This window comes from Dermochelys coriacea, chromosome 4 (assembly GCF_009764565.3).
Source record: "Dermochelys coriacea isolate rDerCor1 chromosome 4, rDerCor1.pri.v4, whole genome shotgun sequence".
In the NCBI taxonomy this organism is placed as follows: domain Eukaryota; kingdom Metazoa; phylum Chordata; order Testudines; family Dermochelyidae; genus Dermochelys; species Dermochelys coriacea.
This window is the reverse complement of record NC_050071.1, coordinates 100,369,344-100,392,868: the sequence shown is the minus strand read 5'-3', so window position 1 is coordinate 100,392,868 and position 23,525 is coordinate 100,369,344. Positions and strand designations below refer to the sequence as shown.

At 41.0% G+C, this 23,525-nt stretch overlaps 1 protein-coding gene across 1 annotated transcript in view; it reads left to right on the top strand.

The window, feature by feature from the left end:
* Positions 1-23,525, top strand: part of KLB (klotho beta) — a 64,900-nt gene that overhangs the window by 20,329 nt on the left and 21,046 nt on the right. The window contains 1 exon segment of the mRNA XM_043513953.1: positions 18,938-19,448. Coding sequence (XP_043369888.1) covers positions 18,938-19,448 — 511 coding nt within the window.

The following is a 23,525-nucleotide window of genomic DNA, read 5'->3' as shown; positions in this document are numbered from 1 at the left end:
TGGTATCTATGTGTTATTTGCACCTCTGAATTTTACCACCCTCTCCCCAAAAAAGGAATTGGAACTGTTGGATTTGAAGCCTGATCCAAAGCCCATTGAAGTAAATGGGGAGGGATAGCTCAGTGGCTTGAGCATTGGCCTGCTAAACACAGGGTTGTGAGTTCAATCCTTGAGGGGGCCATTTAGGGATCCAGGGCAAAAATTGGGGATTGGTCCTGCTTTGAGCAGGGGGTTGGACTAGATGACCTCCTGAGGTCCCTTCCAACCCTGATATTCTATGAATAAAAATGAAAAGACTCCTATTGACCTCTTTGGGCTTTGGACCGGGGCTTTGGTGACAGATGTCTATACCAAATCCTCATGGTTAGACTGAATGTTGATAGGACTACATTCCCATGCCACCCGCAGCACATTAACAAATCCACCCATGATATGCTAATCAGAAAGAACCAGTATACAATTGTCTGGATATGCCAATCTGGCCATTATAGTATTCTATTCTTCTTCTTTTCCTTTATGCTGTTTTTCCTGGTGAGGAGCATGGTGGCAGCATGAAGAGTAGGGAGGACCAGACCTCCCTTTCCTCTATATTGCTTTAGGGAAACCACTGAATAGCAGCTGCAGAGTTCTTCTGTGAAAATGTATAGTGTATCTTTCTATAAAATCTCTCTGTATACATACATAGTATACAGTATATACTGTTTTATTATATTGTATAAATAAATGTGTGTACAGATTATTACATATATATGTAATAAATATACAGAGAGAGTGAGATTTTATACAGAGATATTCCATACATTTCCACAGAAGGATTCTGCAGCTGACATTCAGTGGTTTCCCTAAAGCAATAGCTCTCACCTTTCCAGATTACTGTACCCCTTTCAGGAGTCTGATTTGTCTTGCGTTACCCCAAGTTACACCTCTCTTAAAAACTACTTGCTTACAAAATCAGACATAAAAATACAAAAGTGTCACAGCACGCTATTACTGAAAAATTGCTTCCTTTCTCATTTTTACCATATAATTTTAAAATAAATAAATTGGAATATAAATACTGTACTTACATTTCAGTATATAAAGCAATATAAACAAGTATTTGTCTGTATGAAACTTTAGTTTGCACTGACTTTGCTACTGCTTTTTATGTAGCCTGTTGTAAACTATGCAAATATCTAGATTAGTTGATGTACCCTTTGGAAGACCTCTGCGTATCCCCAGGGGTATATGTACCCCTGGTTGAGAACCACTGCCCTAAAGTAGTAATATAGTGGCCAGATCAGTTTATACAGAGAATTCTATACCTGTTCTTTCTGATTGACATACTTCCTGGGTGGATTTGTTAATGTGGTTTGGCTGGGAATGTAGTCCCAACAATGTCCCATCAAATAGATACGTGTTGGCTTTAAACAAAAGTCTTAGTTTATTGTAATTACCTGTGCAGCAGTCACCTTTGCATAAATTAATCATAGTTCCCTTTACAAAAACACTTTTATGTTGTGTATAACTTATACCCTATGTTGAATCTCACAGAATGACAAAAATGATTTAACAAGCCATAAACCAGAGGTTGTCTGGACTTTGGATTATTTTATCTATTCTCTGAGAGATCTGAAGCTGCTGAGTGTTTTTCTCCCTCTAGCAGAAGGCTGAAGAAATTTTTCTTATTTGAATTGTGGTAACAAATGTAACTGTCAAACTATGGAAGGTTTGAGAACAGAAACATAATATTCAGACTTTTGGGGTGGTTTGAGGACATAGTAAATGCAGCATAGAGACAAAAAGCAAACTGAAATGAAACCTGTTCTAGACCCATAGATAGAGTGTGGTAGATAATAAGAGAATACCTAATTAAGTATTTTCACCAAAATCAGGATTTATAAGTCTCCATCATCTCCTGGAGAGCCATGCATGTGTGTGTTTCACTTTCACTATCTGGAAAGTGAGATCTGCTAGTTATTCTCCCTTCTAACCCGAATCATGTGAAATCACCTCTGCATTGAGATCCAGCTGCATGGTTGGGAGGAGAATAGTTGATACATACAACTATTGCATGGCACATGAACAGGAAGCTGTTGTAAGTTAATGCAGATGGAATCTGTAGTAACTAATGTTCTTCCCTTTGCACAATTTGGAACCTCTCTGAAGGGAGTGTCAATGGCAGCCAAAAGTCAGAGGAGAACCCAACCACACAGCTTCTACAAAAGCTTCACCAAATGCAGTGAAGGTTGGGCAGCTTACACAAAAAAAAGAGATCTGAGTGGATCCATAAGTTTAGGGGGCAGACACTCCACCTCTTCTATAGAGGGGGCAAATAGCCCACAAGGAAAGAATTAAATGGAAATTTTAGATTCAAACTCATGTTTCAACTCCCCCATATCGACTCTTACATAGAAGATAATATTTTATTTTGGTAGTTTTTAAGGGCCTGAGTCTGCTACCATTGAAGTAAATGGCAAATTTGCTATTTTCAGCTTATAAAGTACTTTGGGATCAGTTTAGATAGCAGGCTCTATTCTACTGCCTGATTGTTGTTGTTACTATACTAAGATGCTACATAAAATCTTATACCACTTGGACAGTGATAGTCAGGGCAGGGTCCTTCTCTCTTCTGCAGATAAAGGAGACCACACTTCACAAAAGCATAATATAAAATCAATTAATGATTCATCGTGACTTATTATGAGATATGTAAGAGACCTACAAAGGAGACCCTAAGATTATGAACTAACTCCTAAGAGCCATTCTACAAGGGTCGGGGAAAAAAGACCTCCATGCAGAGAAAATGAATGGATTTCTTTGATTTTTTTTTAAATCCAATTAATCTGGCAAAATGTAAAGGAGATAGAACAATGTGATTCCAATGGAGTTATCCAGGGATTCATCTGGCCCGTGTTACTGTTTTCTCTGGGTCTCATACATAAATTATATCCATAACATATATGTTATATCCATAACATTCCATCTGTTTCAGAGTAGCAGCCGTGTTAGTCTGTATTCACAAAAAGAAAAGGAGTACTTGTGGCACCTTAGAGACTAACAAATTTATTTGAGCATAAGCTTTCATGAAGTGAGCTGTAGCTCACGAAAGCTTATGCTCAAATAAATTTGTTAGTCTCTAAGGTGCCACAAGTACTCCTTTTCTTATTCCATCTGTTACTCACCTTTTTTGCTCCCTTTGAGATTGGTGGAGATCGCAGATCCTGCCCTGTATTTCTATCTGCTCTTCCTGCTTTGTACCAGTGCTCTCTGGTTAGTTCTGCTTTTTGCTGAGTAACAATGGGGAGAGGAACCTTGTAGAAGAAAAATTATTCCCTGACCCAGACCCTTTCCTCCTGCAAAAAGATCATGAGAGGGGTCTCCCATAGTAAGGAAATCAGTCACAAAGATCTTCTCGTAGACACTTCTTCACATCACCCCTTCTGTGGAAAAGTTAACAGAGCCCTCCCCCATACCTCGTGTATCCTTAGGAATTCATGAGAGATCATCCATGTACAGGCTCAGACCTGGTCTGCACTTACACAGTTATGTCAATATAATATTTATCAGGGCTGTGAAAAATGTAAAGCCCTGCATGCCATGGATAGGTTGACCTAACCTTCAGTGTAAACATGGCTAGGTTGAAGGAAGAATTCTTCTGTCAAACTAGCTACCACCTCTCAGGGAGGTGGATTAACTAAATCAATGGAAAACCCCTTCCGACAATGTAGGAAGTATCAACGCTACAGCTCTGCAGCAGTGCTGCTATAGCGCTTGTAGTGAAGACATCGCCTCAATGCCCTGGCAGCTTGCCCCCCACTCCTTTGCAGCACCCAAGCTACCAGGAGTTTCCCAAGCCACTGCTGCCTTTGGGACTTTTGGAAGGGTCTCCACTGAAGACTTTATTATCCCAGACTTTATTATCTTTTCAAATTAATTTTCACAGGGGGACTAATTTGCATTTCCACCATATCCACCCAGATGCTCTTCCTCCCCTTTCCCCTCCTCCCCCCACCCACCCCCAAGAGACCTCTACAGGGTCCAGGAATTAGATATAGTGCCACAGGGAAGGAGGGAGGTTTGTGTGTGGTGAGTCCCCACCAAGCATGGATCTAGGCAGGGCAATCTGGTCCTTCTGTTTGATGGAAGAGCTTGGCACCAGCATCTCTACTGGAGAAACACTGCAACAAATGAATAGTTTTAAATTTAAGCACCATTGATTTTGTTTGCCTGTGTAAAACAGTAATCTATTCTTTTTCTATCCAAATATAAATGTAGTTAAAATCTAATAGACATTTTCTTTTCAAAGAGATGTCATAGGCAATAGAATATATACAATCAACATATAACCTGATATTTAAAAGAACAAATATTTAGAAGATAATTGGAAAATAATGGGAAAATAAACATTTCTGCTGCAGAAGGATGACTCTGGAAACTGATTACACAGCCAGATCATTAAAAATTAAAAGACACAATCTGGCGTGGATTCTGTGGGCCAAGACAGGGATCCGCAAAAAGTAGGAGCCAAATATTTGAATATAAGTGCCTACAGTTTGGCATCTAAATCCATATTTAGGCATCTCCGTGAACTTTCAGAGGTGCTGAATTGTCTTGCGTTGAAATCAAATAAGATGAGGGTGTTGAGCACCTCTGAAAATCAGGCCTCTTGTTTAGTTGTATAACTTTAGCACAGCCAAATTTGCAGATTTGATCCTTGGAATTTAATCACTTCTCTCCTATGAGGACAAAATCCATCCATAATTATCAGGGCACCTAGGGAACATTTGATAAGCTTGTCTTAGAATAGTTTAAAACTCTTGTTTCTAGCACTTAAGTTCTGTAAACTAATATTACAAAACTAAAAATACATACATGCTATGCAATAATATAAGACTTTTTAAAGCTTTAACAACCCAGTTTGTTTCATTCCTTTTGTTCTTCTCTTTTTAAACATTGTTTTTTCTTTTTTCCAACCAGTGTTCTGATATGTATCAGAAGGACAAAGATTCCTTCCTAGAATCCTTATTCAAGGAGGTGTGCAAGAGGCCAAAATTTGGTCCAACTTCAGTCAGTGGAAGTATTGTCATTTACTTTAGTAGTAACGGGATTTGGACCTAGTTAATTATTTAAAATTTTTTTACATTGTCACTTGATCCTTTAGTTCTTCCTATTCTCTCAAGGGAAGCTACTTCAGGACAAACTCCCTTTCCTAAAATATCAATATTCAATACTCATTTGCCCTTACATAGTACCTTACACTCAAAGACTTCACAGTGCTTTGGAAAAATTCTACTTCTCTTAAGTATTTCTAATGCACCTGTCACTGTGTGATCTAGGAACCAAAATCAAATAATGCAAACATCAATAAATTAAGCTTCATAGCACCTCCGTTATTTATTCAGACTGCCAGCTGTTTTGGGCAAAGTCTGTCTTTCATAGTTATGTGCACAGTCCAATAGGGTTGCACCATAATACAAATAATTTATAATAATATTTAAGTATTATCTACATTTGATAGATGGGGAAACAGAAGCACAAAAGTGTTACGTAACTTATCCAAGTTAATTGAGTGGTAATCATCTGAGCAGAGAACAGAACCTGAAGGTTTTGGTCTGCTACTCACACCACTAAGAATATTGCCTCCTTCATTGAGAAATACAATCTAAGCCTTGATCCTACAAGCTGCACTGTCCAGGTAGACTCCAGTACCAACAAAGACCCAATTAACTTCAAAAGCAATATATTATTATGATTATTTCTTAAATATTAAGAGCCCTGGGTGATCAGAATATTTCATCAGTTCTTGAACACTCTGATTCAGTTAGTCTGTTTCCATATGATTTGTTTAATTCAAATTATTTTCCTTAAGTTGCTTGGAAATCATTTGAATGCAACATATAGTACTACACATTTAATAGTAAGAGCCCAGAGCCTCCAGGCTGTACTAGAATGGGTGGAACTCTCCACCTGTATAGAACCCCATTAATTAAAATGGATTTCTACAAAGGCACAAGCATCCAGCCATGTGGAGTAGCTTGCAAGATTAAGGTTCTACCACTACTAACATGTAGTATCTATCACAGACAAAAAGCTCCTTGAACTGAAATCTAATCAATTTGCCATCAAGTGACGCACATTTGCCTTTCTTCTAAAATGACCCTAGAAGTCTAACCGTATGTCTAAACTGACAGAGTTACATCGCCGGCAGTTACAGTGTCACTCAGAGAGCGCTGAAGGGAAACCGCTGTTGTGTGTTCACACTGTCAGCTGCCTGCACAATAGCGTGTTCACACTTGTGACACTTGCAGTCAGGGATTTCCCTACACCCGCTCATGAGGGTGTTTACCCCCTCTGAATTTCCCCAACACCACCCTCCCCCCACGCAGTTTTGTGAACTAGTTACATGCAGTGTTGCCAATTTAATGATTGTTTGGAAATGTGAATTGAAATTGAAACATTAATACACACTTTAAAAGCATATACAGTGTATGATAAAATACGTGTATCTGAAAAAGTATAATAGATTTGAAAAGTATGAACATAGACTAACTTCCTTGTACAGCTGTTTATGACAATGTCAGTGCATTCATTTCAGTGATGTTGGCAAACCTAATATTTCAAATTATGATTTGTAAGCAAAGTCTAAATGAGCTCTCCCTGACAGCTAGTGATGAGCTTGGGGTTGTGGGGAAAGGCTTCAGGACCAGATTGTATTTACATTCACGCCTAATCTACCTAGGTATCCAGCAAATAGAGCTGTGTTGCCCAAGTGATAGATTTTGGCTGGGGTTGGGTTACAAATCACTTGAATGCGGGGGCTGGGGGAGGAGGAGAGGTGTAATGAAATGTTGTTGTTCTTATTGTATGAGTAAAGGGCAGTAGAACTGTATTTAGCCTGTGCTGATTGAGGGCATCGAGAGAGAGGGTAGGGACAGGTGTTTTGCTCGATGGTCTGCCTGAGTCACAAGTATTATTAGACCTGCCCCTGTCCACTGTTTAAAGGCAGAGCTGATTAGGCTCCCTAGATAGTCTTTGTTTTGTTAAGTGATCACTACAGCTGAAATCACTGATAATCAGGTCTAAGTGTGGGACAGTGTTTCTGTGGAAGAGATGGACCAGTCTGCACTAGCAGCGAGGTTCCCACACTGAGAGCTCAGCTAAAATCACTGAGAGCTGGGTGGAACCTCAAGAAACCAACTGTGGCAGGTAGCAGTAGAAGGTGACAGCGCAGGGCCATTTTGGCAACAGAGCGATGGAGTGAACGGTGGCACAACGAACAACAGTGGCCAAAGCGAACAGTGAGCAGCTGGAGGAACAAGCAAGGTGCCTTCTTCCCCCACACCTGGGAGATGAACTCGTGTGAAAGCACCTCTGAACTCTGAGTCTCCATTGACCAAGGACAACACCAATGAGTGTTAATGAGTCTGTTAAGAATGTTGGAGACACAACACAGTTCATGTGAACAAACATGGCCGTGGCATCATACTTTATATTTAAGCAAGAGATACCACAAACTACAAATTGGAGGCCAATGTTAAGTGCATTGTCATTTGTTCATCCTTAAGTTGAACACTGGTTCCGAACAAGACCAACAAATGCTCACTATCTTTCTGAAAGAAATGCAACTGATTGGCTAGACGCATGTGGTGCAACAGTGAAAGACTCAACAGTTGCAAAAGTGAAGAACTCTCTCACCACATTCAAAAAATTTGCATACATGGCTGATGAATGCACCAACGCAAACGGTCATCAAGTTTTAAGTCATTGTGTATGTTATCTTGATGTCAATGGTAGGCCAGTAGAAGCATTTCTAGATGTTCAAGTAATAGAAGACAGATTGGCTGCATCTGTGACAACCCACATCTTAGAAGAGTTAAATGCTTGTCAGTGGGACCCCAAACAGATGGCTGCTTGTGCATTTGATGGAGGTGCAAACTTCTCTGGAAGACATGGTGGAGCACAAGCTTTGCTCAGAGAAAAGTGTAACCCTAATCTCTCCTATACACACTGCAGAGGCCATCTATTCCAACTAGCACTAGTACGAGCTGCAGACTCTTCAAAAGACATTTAAAAAGCTATAAATGTAATGTCTTCATTATACTCTTTTTTTCATCAAGAGTCCAAAAAGGCTGAATATCTTGGAAAATATTGAAGATACACTGGGACTGAAGTTCAAATTAGCCCAACCTGGGAAAACCTTCTGGCTTTCTCATGAGCTGTTATCTTAAAATTACTCCAGCCATTATTACTGGCTTTGGAAAGCATCTACCAAGATGGGATGGATCTAAGTAGTGAGGCTGGTGGATTACTTTTGCTACTACATTCAGAGAAGATTATTGCCATTCTCTCTCTTGTAAGTCTACTGTTGAAACCACTTGAGTCATTAAACAATGCCATCCAGGCATCTGCTACAACAGTAGTAGATCTTTGTCCAACAATAGAAGCTACATTTGGATCAATCAGAGAGCTATCCATTAAAAAAGTACTGGAAAGACTTCAGTCCAGAAGTTGACTAATAAAGGATTTAGCTGATCACCATATTTGGGGTCGGGAAGGAATTTTCTCCAGGGCAGATCGGAAGAGACCCTGAAGGCTTTTTGCCTTCCTCTGTAGCATGGGGCACGGGTCACTTGCTGGAGGATTCTCTGCTTCTTGAAGTCTTTAAACCACGATTTGAGGACTTCAATAGCTCAGACATAGGTGAGAGGTTTTACACAGGAGTAGGAGGGTGAGATTCTGTGGCCTGCGTTGTGCAGGAGGTCAGACTAGATGATCATAATGGTCCCTTCTGACCTTAGTATCTATGAATCCTTAAGTGAAGAGGACAAGAAGTGTTCGTTAAGACAACTGAAAAAGTACAGACTTGATTCTTAAAAATCTACAACAGCAACTTCTAGATTCTACTCAACCTCTATGTAGCTTTTACAGATCCCTGTGTTATAAAACACCGACTGTTGCGGGGAGTGAGGCCCTACCAGCAATGGAGCTGCCATGTGCTCTGGACAGAATAGAGAATTTGAACACAGAGTGGAATATCATACGATGAATGAATGAAGATTTGACTTTCTTTTTTATCATCACTAGTGGCTCGACCCAATCTTTGTGCTATGTTTCCTGGGCTGAAAGAAGTAGGAATCATCTCTTGCTACTCCCGGTCACAACAGCTACAGGTGAGAGTTCTTTTTCTTCATTGATTAGAATTTTGTGTTGTGAAAAAAGTCACCTTCTGCCTGATCATGTGAATGAACTAATGAGCATATCAATTGAAGGAATGGAAGTACTGGACACACGAGAAGCCACCAAAGATGAATGCATTGCATTCAAGAAGTTCATTAACGGAGTTGTGCAAAATTATAACAAGAAACCAAGAAGGATGTAGATGTAGTGCTTCATATAAGGCTTGAGTAGCCAACTTTAATTTGTGTGATGATTTGAAAATCTAATAAAATGGTCATGAAATGTTTTTTCAGTTTTTACTATGGTGCCATGCAGCCCATCTCACCCTCACGGTCTCACCCCTCATCGGCCTTGACCCCCTCCCCTGTAAATTTGAACACACACTCTCTAATTTCAATTCCTGGGAAAACACTGCTTGTAGTGGTATTCTGAGCGTGCACTCAGGGCAGTTATCTCACAGAGCATCTCTTCCTCTTCCGCCGCCAAGAGTTTTGGGAAGGTGGAGGCAGTCGCAGGACATCCTGGGTCCTGTCCCATGATGCTTTGCTTTGCATCCCAGCAATCCCTGTGCTTCCGTCTCTACTTGGCACCATCTTTCAACGGTTTGTGTACTCTGCGCACTCTGCCTCTTCGGTCTGTAGGAATGGATCCCTCACTGTTCACCAATATGCTGCTTGCTCTCACTAACACATCACAAGTGGCAGTGGAGTTATTCCTTAAACTACAAAGTCAAGAGGAGTTCAACATTGATCTCGCCACGTGTAGTAACTATGACACAAGATTGCGTGTGGCATTCAAAGAGGTGCTGACCACAGTGGATCACTGCTTTTGGGCTTGAGAAATAAACACTGAGTGGTGGGATCACATTGTGATGCACGTCTGGGATGACAAGCAGTGGCTGCAGAACCTTCAGATGAAGAAAGCCACATTTATGGGACTGTGTGATGAACTCGCTCCAGCCCTGCGGCGCAAGGACACGAGAACGAGAGCTGCCTTTTCGTTGGAGAAGCATGTGACGATTGTACTGTGGAAGCTGGCTACTCCAGACTGCTACTGATCGATTGCTAACCAGTTCGGAGTGGGAAAGTTAATCATTGGACGCGTGTTGATGGAAGTGTGCAAAGCCATTAATTGCATCCTGCTCCTAAAGATCGTGACTCTGGGCAAAGTGCATGACATGGAAGGCTTTGCACAAATGGGCTTCCCTAACTGTGGAGGGGCAATAGATGGTACGCATATTCCAATTCTGGCACCAGACAACCTAGCCACCGAGTACATTAATCGGAAGTGGTATTCCAGGTGATTGTGGATCACCATGGGCGTTTCACAGACAGTAAAGCAGGCTGGTCCAGAAAGGTGCATGACACACGCATCTTTCAGAACACTGGCCTGTTCAGGAAGTTGCAAGCAGGAACTTTCTTTCCGGACCAGAAGATCACCTAGGGGAAGTCGAAATGCCCACTGTGATCCTGGGAGACCCCGCTTACCCCTTAATGTCGTGGATAATGAAGCCATACACAGGGCACCTTGACAGCAGCAAGAAGCGGTTGAACAACAGGCTGAGCAAGTGCAGAATGAGTGTGCTTTTGGCCATTTAAAGGCCCGCTGGCGCTGCCTATATGGGAGGCTGGACCTGGCCAATGCCTATGGCTTATGCTTATGGCCGCTTGCTGTATGCTCCATAATATTTGTGAAGGAAAGGGTGAAAGCTTCACTCAGGGCTGGACCGCTGAGGCTCAGCGCCTGGAGGCTGAATTTGAACAGCCAGATACCCGGGCTATTAGATGGGTGCAGCGCAGGGCCATAAGGATCAGGGATACCTTGAGGCAGCAATGTGAAGCTGAAATCCACTAATATTTGTTGCTATGCTCAGGAGTGCAGTGCTTGTAGTGCTAACCAGGAGGTGACTGTGACTGGTGCAGACGATGCACTATGAAGGTTTAAGAAAATGGTCTGTTGCTCTGCAGGGCTCTGTTTGCTTTCAGTTAATGGAATAAAGATTGCTTTCAAACCAAAACAATTCTTTTATTAAAAAACAATAACTGGAGGGGAGAGACAAACAAAAAATCACATTGGAACTGAGGGGGATGGGGGAAGGGAGGGTCCCAGGAGGAGGTGGGGTCCCAGGATGATTAAAGATTTGTGTATGTCTAGGTATCATAAGCAACCTTGTCCTTTGGAGTACAGTGCAGCGGGTACTGTACTTCATCAGGGCTAAACTGCAGAGGGACAGGAGTTGAGTGCAGTGCATACTGGGAATCTGCAGGGCTGGACTGTGATGAGGCAGGAATGGAATGCAGCGGGTACAGACTGGAGCCAGGAGATTGATAAGAGTGTGTTGGCGGTGTCTGTGGGGCGCATGGGAAAGAGTTTTGCGACAGCAGCTGTAGGGGTGAGCGGGTGCGGAGCTGCTTGGTTTGCAGTGCTAGTAGGGCCTGGAGTGTGTCTACTTGGCTCTCCATAACCTTTAAAAGCCGCTCTGTGGCTTCATTCTGGCATACCACGTTCTCCTTTTGGTTCCTTTTCTCGCTGTCCCGCCACTCCTTCAATTCTTGTTTTTTGGCCGCAGAGTGCATCATGACATGATATAGAAAGTCCTCTTTAGTTCTTTGTGGCCGCTTTCTAATTCTGCGTACCGTTCAGCCGGCGATAACAAAGAGAGAGGCTGAGCTCTCACGATCATATCTGTGAAGCCAAAATGCAACATTTTAGAAAAGCAGTATTGTTTGCAACACCCCATTGATTCAGTGATTTTAAAACACAGCCACTATTCACATACCTAAAAAGAAAAGGAGTACTTGTGGCACCTTAGAGACTAACAAATTTATTAGAGCATAAGCTTTCGTGAGCTACAGCTCACTTCATCGGATGCATTTGGAGGAAAGCTTATGCTCTAATAAATTTGTTAGTCTCTAAGGTGCCACAAGTACTCCTTTTCTTTTTGCGAATACAGACTAACACGGCTGCTACTCTGAAACCTATTCACATACCTGTCACTAACTGGCTGACCCCAGGCAAGCGCACATGAGCCACAAGACCTCCAAAATGGTGAGTGACCACAGGGGCAAGGGAAATCAGTGTTCCAGGACTGTACTGTACACTGGGCACATGGCTCTTGGGGAGAGCCAGCACTGTAGGGGGAGCCTTATAATCATTACTGTACCCACATTTTCCACAGGCTGTGTTCGTTAGGGAAGATATCTCGCTGCTGAGGGTGAGCAGGGAATCAAGGGAGGGTCTTCTCAAAGACTGCGGCTTCCGCCCTGGCCCTTATGTGGCTCGCCTGTGTGCAGCAATGATCCTATGCTCCCCTTCCCCCCAGTGACGGCAGAGTGGCATGGGAAAGTTACCCTTAATGGGGCAAGAAACAAAGCAGCTTTGTCAAAGAACCTGTGGCAGCGGATTGCCCAGAATCTCAATGAGAGTTTCATGGAGATCGCTGAGGCAGGTTCCCATGAAGTGAGGGAGTCAATCAACACCCTGTTCCGCTGCTCAGACTAGGCATGTGGTGGTACCTATATCATGCGGACACAAGCCTGCTTTATGCAGCCCACCTGCCCCCAACAACTCACTTCAGCGATTCCCAAAATCAAAGCCACTTACCAGGGGCCTCCTCTCCTGTTTACACTTCGCCAAGCTCTGACAGGCTAACCTCCTCGGGAGTAGAGAAGAGCTCCTGGCTGCATGCATCTCTGACCACTGAGTCGTCCTCTGCCTCTGGGTCCTCCACATCCTTGTCCAAGATTTCCTCCTCCTGGCTCGGTCCACTCTCGATTGGCATGTGAGTCACCAAAGTAACCACAGTGGCCTTTGCAGTAGAGGTGGAGTCACCAGCAAGTATCACATCCAGCTCTTTGTAGAACCAGCAGCTCATGAGCACAGCACTGGAGTGGCGGTTTGCCTTCTGCGCCTTGTGGTAGGCATTCTGCAGCTCCTTCACTTTGACCTTGCACTGCAAGGTGTCCTGGTCATGGCCCCTTTCTGTCATGCATCTGTCAAAATTCCTACGGCTGGAGCATAGCTGGACTGGACATCCTCCTCTCCCCAGATGCAGATGAGGTCCAGCAGCTTGGCATTGCTCCAAGCAGGGGATTGCCTGGTGCATGGAGCAGGCATAGGTCACCTGGACAGATGTGCTGAGACCACTGTACGCATCACCAAGCAAACAGGAAGGGAACTTTCAAAATTCGCAGTTTTGACATGGTTGGTCATCTGAGGGCAGGGAGTAGAGTTCAAACCGATGACCAGAGAGGTTAGAACAGGCATTGTGGAACACCTCCCGGAGGCCAATTGCAGTGCTGTAATCAACCAGGGTGTCTACACTAGCATCACAGCGCAGAAAGCTGTATGTCTCTCGTTGGGGTGGTTTTTTTACAGCACTGCAACAGTGCAGTTTCTGAGTAGCAGCCGTGTTAGTCTGTATTCGCAAAAAGAAAAGGAGTACTTGTGGCACCTTAGAGACTAACAAATTTATTAGAGCATAAGCTTTCATGAGCTACAGCTCACTTCATCGGATGCATTCAGTGGAAAATACAGTGGGGAGATTTATATACACAGAGAACATGAAACAAAGGGTGTTACCATACACACTGTAACGAGAGTGATCAGGTAAGGTGAGCTATTACCAGCAGGAGAACGGGGTGGGGGGAGGGGGAACCTTTTGTAGGGATAATCAAGGTGGGCCATTTCCAGCAGTTGACAAGAACATCTGAGGAACAGCAGGGGGCAGGGGGGTGGGAGAAAGGTGTTCTTGTTCCAGCAGTTAACAAGAATATCAGAGGAACAGTGGGGGGTGGGGTGGGAGGGAGCCTGCTGGTAATAGCTCACCTTACCTGATCACTCTCGTTACAGTGTGTATGGTAACACCCTTTGTTTCATGTTCTCTGTGTATATAAATCTCCCCACTGTATTTTCCACTGAATGCATCCGATGAAGTGAGCTGTAGCTCATGAAAGCTTATGCTCTAATAAATTTGTTAGTCTCTAAGGTGCCACAAGTGCAGTTTCTGCGCACTAAGTGGCTTGGCAGTGTGTACACCTCAGGAGTTACAGCTCAGAAAGCTGCTTTACTGCACAGAAACTTGCCAGTGTAGACAAGGCCTAATAATATAACTGTTATGAGCTGGTTTATGTATTAAGCTAAACCTCATTGATACTGATGCATGTGAACACGCCCCTCATTTAGTGTAGCTGTACGAGACCACTAAAGAGGCCCAACCTAAAACAAGGCATAATGAAGTCTGCCCAAAACCTAGCACGAGGGTTCCACTGGCTATTGTTCTGAGTAGATGTGTGTGGATTGTGTGTGTGAAAAAGACAAGCTGGAGTGCAGACAAGAAACTGAGGAAACAGCTACACTGGAAACTTCAAAACGCTGTCGCGGGAGTGTACCTGTGGCAGCGCTTTGAAGTGTGAGTGTGGTCGTGCATGAGCGCTGGGGGAGAGCTCTCCCAGCGCTCCTGGTAATCCACCTCCATGAAGGGATTAGCTCCGAGCACTGGGAGCGCGGCTCCCAGCGCTCGGAGCCTGTTTACACTAGCGCTTTAAAGCGCTCTGACTTGCTGCACTCAGGGAAGTTATTTTTCACACCCCTGAGCCAGCTAGTTAGAGCACTATAAAATGTAAGTGTAGCCAAGCCCTGAGAGAAAGTCAGAGATCAAAAAAGGAAAGTCAAGCAGCATCTGGCAGCAGTGTATTTCTGGGAGAAAAGTAGAGAGAGGTTCTAGGTCAGGGATGTTGATCTATAAGCCAATTAACCTTTTGATTTTAGTTCTTCCTGCATTTATAGAAGTAGGACTTTGTACATTCCTTGTAAATAAAAAAGATTGCATCAGAGAAAATACTAGACTCTATTGTCAATTTCTACTAACAATTAGAACAACCAACAAGCCCTGAAACTCAGGCTTTGTCACACGAGCACTGTTGTCTGCTAAACCTTTGTCAGTCACGGGTGTGAATTCCCCCCCCCCCGCACTGACATAAGTTTCACTGACAAAAGTGCCGGTGTGTTCGCTGGGGATGGTTTAATTATGCCTACGGGAGATCTCTCCTGCCACCATAAAGCAGCTACACAGGAGACCTTACAGTGGTGCAGCCACAGCGGTAGAGCTGTGCTGCTGTAAGGTCTGTAGTGTAGACATAGCCATAGACTAGTGCTTGTTGTGTCAGAAAGGGGTAACAAATATCAGAAATATAACCTATCCAATCAGGTTCTTTGTTCTGCTTCTTCACGGTTTCAAAAAGAAAACAAAACACAGTAACCGAATAATTTTGTTAAACAGATAAAAAAAATAGCCATGCTTGTATTTTTCATTCTAATTCTTATTCTAAAGTGTTCATGCCTTTGTGCACTAATGTAAATAAGCATCAGAAGTGATGCTTTCTTCTCTGCTTATTTAAGGAAAATAATCTGACAATAACAAATCACATGGGAATAGATGAATGAAGGCCTCAGTCCTACAGTGAGTTTGCAGGAGCAGCCCCCTGCACAAGGTTCAGTGCAGGATCAGGGCCTTGGACAGCATGGTAAAGGACTTACAAAACATGATTATCAGACAGCGATCTGGATAGTTAAGAAATGAACACATATAACATTACTTTCCCTATTTTATTAAACAGGCTAGTGTAGTCTAAGCATTCTTAATGGGTTTATATTAACTAATTTAGCATTGTATTTGACTTCAAGTCCATTGTATGTTTGATACATTCATATCAGAAAAATGTGCTGAAATTAATGTCACATGTGCTTAGAATAAAATGAACAGTATTGATGTTACCTCCATTGTGTACTTAGCCTTGATGTTTAGCCTTGATCTAAAAGGCAAATGAAAGATTAGGTATTAAACTCTAACTGAAAAAAGATTAGTCAATATTTACTGAAAACAGCCAATGTTTTGTGTGATCTAACTTTTAAAACTGATATATATTTTATGTTTAATCCAGAGTACTGTAAAGAATAATAAATTGGTCCCATCCTTAATGCTACTTTGCATTTATATAATACCTATCTGAGGATTTTATTTGCTTTACAAACATTAATGAATCAAGTCTCACAACAGCTGAGTAGACAGATACTATTGTCCCCGCTGCACCAGTAAAAACTTCTAGTGTAGACTAGCTAAGCCGCAATTCCTACCAATGCAGTTTACCCATGCTTGAAATTGGAGTAAAGCAGCATCAGTGCAAATCCTGTCTTACAGTGGTTTTGCCTATCTATATTAGGGGTTTAACACCAGTAAAATACACTGGTGACTGTACCAATGGCTGAAATCCCCAGGGTAGACAAGGCTTTTGAATAGTAGTAGCACATTTAATTTAATTTGTTTCTAGCCAGCCTTCTGAAAGATAATATGCATATAATGAATTCCCCATGATTGCATTTTACCATGAATCACTGCATTTTAGCTGTGGGCTATTTTTTTAACACTCCCTTTCCCTCCATCTCTACATCTAGAGATGTATTTAAATTTTTCTGGTGTATTTAACTTCATGGATAGTGCCATGAGTCATAATAGTGAGTATACACTGCCAACTTCTGCAGGCATTTTCTTGTAAAATGATGTGAAAACAACTATTTTTATTAATAACTGTGAGTGAAGATAGTGTTTGAAAAAGGTGTCAGACTGACTGCAGTGGAAATTGCCACAAAACAAGTACTAAATAAGTCAGTGGCAAAGCAAGCCTTCCCATACTGTCCAGTCCTGAGCTGGAGGGACACCTGGAAGAGAGTAAGGCCTGGTCTATGCTAGAAAATAAGATCACTTTAACTACATTGGTTAGAGCTGTGAAAAATCAACACTCCTGAGGCAGCATTGTTAAGCCGACCTAAGTCCCCGTGTAGACAGCACTAGGTCAATGGAATAATTTTTTCGTTGACATAGCTACTGCCACTTGGGGAGATGTATTACCTACGCCAACAGGAGAATCCCTCCTGTTGGCTTAGTTAGCATCTACACTGAAGTGGTATGGTGGCATAGTGCAGCGATGGAGCTGTGCTGCTGTAGCATTTTAAGTGTAGACAAGCCCTAAGAGAGTAGTTTGGTCTATATTCCTACCTACACATTGACGTCTCTGCCAAGGGCGCCAGCTAGCATCAGTTCTGATAGTGGTTTTTGTGATGTCGGTGAATAATGTATTGTGGATGTGATATTCTCTAACTGGAATCTTAAGAGAACACTGACATTGTATTAGACTGTATCTTGAAATTTGCCTTCTGAATACCATTTTGCTGACTTCCCCATTTAGCTGTGGATTCTGCATTTCAAAGATTAATGTTAAGTTTTATCAGTGTTTCTAAAGATAGACCTTGTATCAATGTTATGATAGAGAGATGGTGACCTTGGACAACGATAAACAGCTGATATACAAGTTTTCACCAAACTGTCATTCTCCAGTGTTGTTTAACTTACCCAAGCATGTATTTGACTCTCATACCACTCACTTTGAGTCTAGCAGTGTCTTTTGTTCCAAAATAGGTGCCAAGTGTCTGACATTGTTTAACTAAAATTGTTTCTAAGCAGCATTATTTTGCTTGCTAATTATGCCAGTGTAACTCAGAACTATAAGTGTTTAACGTCTGTCAGTATTTTCTCTGCATGTAACCAGTGCAATTTTTTTCAGCCCAAAGTAAAGATCCACACTTGAGAAACAAAGTAAACTCAATTATCTGGCAAACTCCTTTATCTGAGTAGAGGTCAAATGTCTTCATGTGTGTCAAATCCATTGGAAAGACCCTCATGTATCCAAAACTCTATTTGTATGAATAATTTTCATACTCCCATTCTCACTCAGATAATACTAAGGTCTCATATATGGTTTTTCATACATAGATCATAGACAAAGTTTGATTATATTCATATCTTATTTAAATGATGAACATGGAATGAGTTGTCATGGCATATTAAGATCATCTTGATATGTGCTGCATATTATGCATCTTTCAAATGTGATCACGTTCAAAAAATAGACTTAAGGTTTGGCCCAGTGTGCCATTTGATTGCCATTGAAGTCAGTAGGAGTTTTACTAATGACTTCAATATTTGGTCCATTGTGAGCGCTACCTATGTATCTTCTGAGCCATATCTTGTTACTTTACTGGTAAAACCAATATGATATTGCTGTCAGTACTGCAGAGCCAACATGCATGAGGAAAAAGTTGCATTGTCTAACTTTGCATTATCAGATAAGTTGTGATTACAGAAACTTTAAAGCAGGGATGGGCATGAAACAAATTCCTGGATCAAAAATCTTCCAAACTTTGGGAAGGTTGAAATCTGAGTCCAAACTTTGCAACTTGGGCCCTTCTCTAATTATTAAGGTTTATACACGGTGCAAAACTTACCCCATCAGTGAGCACTTGCACGCAGAGTTGTTGCCCAATTAAGTGAGGTAGACTCATTGAAGAGTATCCCAAGAGGAGCAGGCTAACAGGAATGATTTGTGTGCCCAGCGAATCCAGGTATCCCTCAGAGAACAGCATGGTTGATAGTATAGTAATCAGATAATGTTGTCTCATGAAAACTACTTTGAGACTCCTAACTTGTGGAACCTTTGCTAAGGAGAAAGACACTTTAATTTTGAGATTTAAAATATATCAGTAATTATTGAGATTAGTGACTATACTTCAACAGCATAATGAATGTACCTGTCTGTGCCTATGCTGTTCATTAATGTTGCCAAGAAACTAGTGTGAATCACATTATTACATACATGCCTTATGACTTTTAGAGAATCGAAATTTAATGGTGTTTTTGTTTTGTTTTGTTTTGTTTTCTCATTAGGCTCATGCAAAAATTTGGCATAACTACAACACACGCTTTCGGCCATATCAGAAGGGTTTTTTGTCAATAACCTTGGGATCCCACTGGATTGAACCTAACAAATCAGATGATATTTTGGACATTAATAAGTGTCAGCAGTCCATGGAGAGAGTGCTAGGATGGTTTGCCAAGCCTATTCATGGGGATGGGGATTACCCAGAAGAACTGAAAAATAAATTATATTCTTTTCTACCCGACTTCACTGAGGCTGAGAAAAACTATATAAAAGGAACAGCTGACTTCTTTGCATTTTCCTTTGGTCCTAATAATTTTAAACCCCGAAACACACTAGCTAAAATGGGACAAAATTTGTCACTCAATTTGAGGGAAGTACTGAATTGGATTAAATTGGAATATACCAATCCCAGAATCCTGATTGCAGAGAATGGTTGGTTTACTGACAGCCATGTGAAAACAGAAGACACCACAGCCATCTACATGATGAAGAATTTCATTAATAAGGTTTTACAAGGTTTGTATACAAATCCAGTACTTTTAAAACATTCAGTGTTTCTTTAAAGGAGATACTGTTGACTAAGTTTATTGTTAGTAATTATTTGTATTGGAGTAGCACCAAACCATGGTCCTGGGGCCCATTGTGCTCAAACACAGAACAAAAGATAACCCCTGACATAAAGAACTTAGGCCCAACATTTATGCTTGGTTTAAAGAACATTTTACAAAACAATATGAGTAGAAAGTCTTGTTTGTTACATTTCTTTCAATTCAACTTGTCTATTTTTATTTTACAAGTTACCCTGTACCATTGGAAATGTTACTACATGATAAGCAAACAGTAAAAATGCCTACTAGCAAAAGTTAAATTGACAAGTCTAGGTTCATTATCCAAACTTAGAAAAATGCAAAAAGTAAATAAATGGCAGAAATGGCAATGATTCTTTAGCTCTAACATGTAACACAGAAATTATTATTATTATTTTAAATACACAATTTTCATCTTTATAGTGTCCCTTTATAAGGCTTAAGTAGAGGAAAGCTTTTTGAAGGTTAAAAGTTTGCATTTTGTATTACATGTAAATAATTCCAATAATACTTAATCCCTCTACAAATTCAACATTTGTTTCCCCTGCCCCACACACAGTTTTCTATTTTTCCCTCATTCTGTTAGTGACACCTATTGGTTGTGATAAGCAACAGTAGCACAGAGTTTTGCAGACAGATTCCTCCTTGTTGGCTATTGTTTTAGCATGTGACATGCCACATTAAAAACATGGAATGACTCAAACCCAAGAATTTACCTTCCCTTAGAAGGAGAAGTGCTACCGGTCACTTATGGCAGCTAACTTACTGAATCGTTAAAGTTCAAGACATACTGTGTTATTCCGTGGGGGAAAGAGAGAATGATTTTAAAGATACATTTTGATACTGGAGTAAACTTTCAGCTATATTAAACTTAAAGATGGCCCCAAATCATAAAGTTCAAATGTGCATCCAGATCCCAACTTTCATAATGTTTGAGAATGTTAAACTCCAGCATTGTGGTTCAAGCTATTACAGGTGCCATGTAGATACAGTAGCAAAGTTCAGGTGCAGATCTGGACTTGGAGATGTCTGTTTTAAAAAATCCACAATTTGCTTGTAATAAATTACTAATCACAAAAGAAATTTGTTTGAACAAAACATCTTTCCCTCTCAGCCACTTTCCTGTCCTACTAGATCTTGCAGTGAATTTTGTATGGCTGAATTTGACATCACGATTATTTCCATCGACAGATTTCATAGTACATAATCTTGTACTTGTTATGTCCTTCTAGAAACAAACTGATGCAGACACTGATTTGTGAGGGAGAGTATTTTTTTGGATATGGTGCCAAGCAACACTACAGACCCCAGTCCAATGAAAGACACTATAGCAGCCAAGTTCTCAGTCTGCAAACAAATTTTATTTTGTAATTTAATTTAAATCCATTTGTTTATTAAGTTTAGGAAAAAAAATATTTCAGGTTTCACACACTTTTCCACTCTGTAACTGATAAGTGCACAATAAATTTGCAAGTTGTCAGTTCAGTAACTTGATATCTGTAGACATTTAAAAATAAAATTACGTCCGGATGTAAACCTTTAGAATAAAAAAAAGTGATTATGCTGAAATTTTGAAGAATGTCAACACACTGTAAAATAAGTTAGCAGAACTAGATTGTTCTTTTATAAAGGTTTCACTGTGAAGAGCTGGCAATGGGAATAGTTTGTAGATCTGCTTTTCAGAAGTACTCGGTAATGTTCAGACAATAGCCAGTTGTGAGGAATTGTGAGGGAGAGCGTAGAATTGTTTCTATTTATACAAGGTGCATAACCTTGACTTCAGAATACAAAATGGCCTCCTTAATAACAGGCTCATTGTGAGGTACACTCATCTTTTGCCTATCTGTGAATAACATCTGGAACACATACATATTTTACTGATATAATATGGTTTCAAGAGATAATATGAAAGATTATTCTATGGTAGATCAGACTGAATAATTTTTACCAAAAATTAGCACCCATATAAGTCAACAGTATGTAATGGGATAGCTGCTAATGGCAGCATAATACAAGAAGCTGGATAATACTTTGTACCTGCTGGTTCAAGGAAACTTGACCCTCTGAAATCAGTGAAATTAAAATTTGACCTTATTTCTTCAATACTGTGTCCCTTCATTTTTCAACCTAAGATAATTAAAATGTTTTGAATCACTAAAATACATGCTGCATATAAGTCATTATTTCAAGAGAACTGGCTAATATATAGTGTGACAGGACACAGTGGGGAATGCAGAATTTGGTAGTATGTGGCAAGCCTGTCAATGAGGCAAGAGGCATATCGCATGCTGTCCCTTTGGCTGAAGCCTGACACCACAACTGCATGATAAAAATGCCTGAGTCTTGTGTTTTCTACATCTTCTACCACTGTCAGAGCTGTACCAGTAAAGTTTACAGCTTTGATTTTTCCCAGTATAAACATATGCATAGACAGTGCTGTGCTATATGCATAGCATGTCTAGAAAATTGATGTTTTATATTTTTTCTGCTTAAATCTGTTTGTAAATCACCTTTAACAAACCCTCTGTTTCTAATATAAATTGATTATCAGGTACTTACTAAAGATAAAGAAACAATAAAGAGAAATAAGAGGCAAATGAAGTTAAATCATTAAATAAGTCCCAGGTGGTGGGATGAGGATGTGAGAAGAGGAATGAGGTGTTCCTGAGTGGCCCTTTGCTGGAGTGATGGGAAAACTAATTAAATTTGATGTGTTCATTGATGTTGATTCTTTCCATGCTTCACTCACTTTCACTTGTCTCCTCTTCATGCTTTCACTTCCAGACTCAAATTCTTTCCCCAGAGGGGCTTCATCTGCCATTAGGCTTTATCAATCCCTATTTCCCCTCCAGGTGCAGCATATAAAACTCATTGGCCCCTTCTGGCCCAAATTAAGCTACTCAGAGCTTTTGTAGGGTGGACACACCATCTCAGGATTCCACAGGGTTCTGTTCTTGGTCCCGTTCTCTTTCCTCTCTACATCTTATTTCTGTGTAATCTCAGCCAAACACAAATTCAACTACCATCTTTATGCTGACAACTCATAGATCTACCTCTACTTTAATCCTGACTCTTTCTGTCAAAACTAAAATCTCAGCCTGTCTCTGACATCTCCTCATGGATGTCTAGCTGTCAGCTAAAGCTCAACATGATTAAAGCAGAGCTCTTAATCTGCCCTCTCTCCCCTTCCCCCCACAACGCTTCCTTCCTATCTCTTTTCTCAGTCACTGTAGGCAACACCATCCTGTCTGTCACTGAAGCCTGTATCTTGGTCATCCTCTTCAAGTTGGATTTCTCTAGGTCCTCAATCCAGGTTGTATCTAAATTTTACTGATTCTTCCTTCACAGCATCTCTGTGATATGCCCTTTCCTATCCATCCACACAGCTAAAATTCTTCTCCAGGCTCTCCTCATCTTGCATCTTGATTATTGCAACAGCCTTTTTTCTGGCCTTGCCAAATGTAGCCTTGATATCCATCTCAGAGAGAAAAGGAGTACTTGTGGCACCTTAGAGACTAACAAATTTATTAGAGCATAAGCTTTCGTGAGCTACAGCTCACTTCATCGGATGCCGATGAAGTGAGCTGTAGCTCACGAAAGCTTATGCTCTAATAAATTTGTTAGTCTCTAAGGTGCCACAAGTACTCCTTTTCTTTTTGCGAATACAGACTAACACGGCTGCTACTCTGAAACATCTCAGAGAGGTGGATTTTACTACATTGATGGAAGAAACCCCTCTGTTGCTGTAGTAAGTGTCTGAACTACAGCAGCACAGCAGTTGTGCCGCTGTAGCTTTTCTAGTGCAGACATACCCTTAGTTTCTTAAAAATATTTTTCTAATTGCTTTGATAGTGAAAAAATGCTATTTAACAGCATGTATATGTTGCCATGGCTTTGCTACTTGTTAGAATAACCCTCATGAGTGATTACCTATGCGCCAAATGCATGGGTGCTCCGGGGCTGGATCACCTAAAGAAAAAAATAGTGGGTGCTCAGCACCCACTGG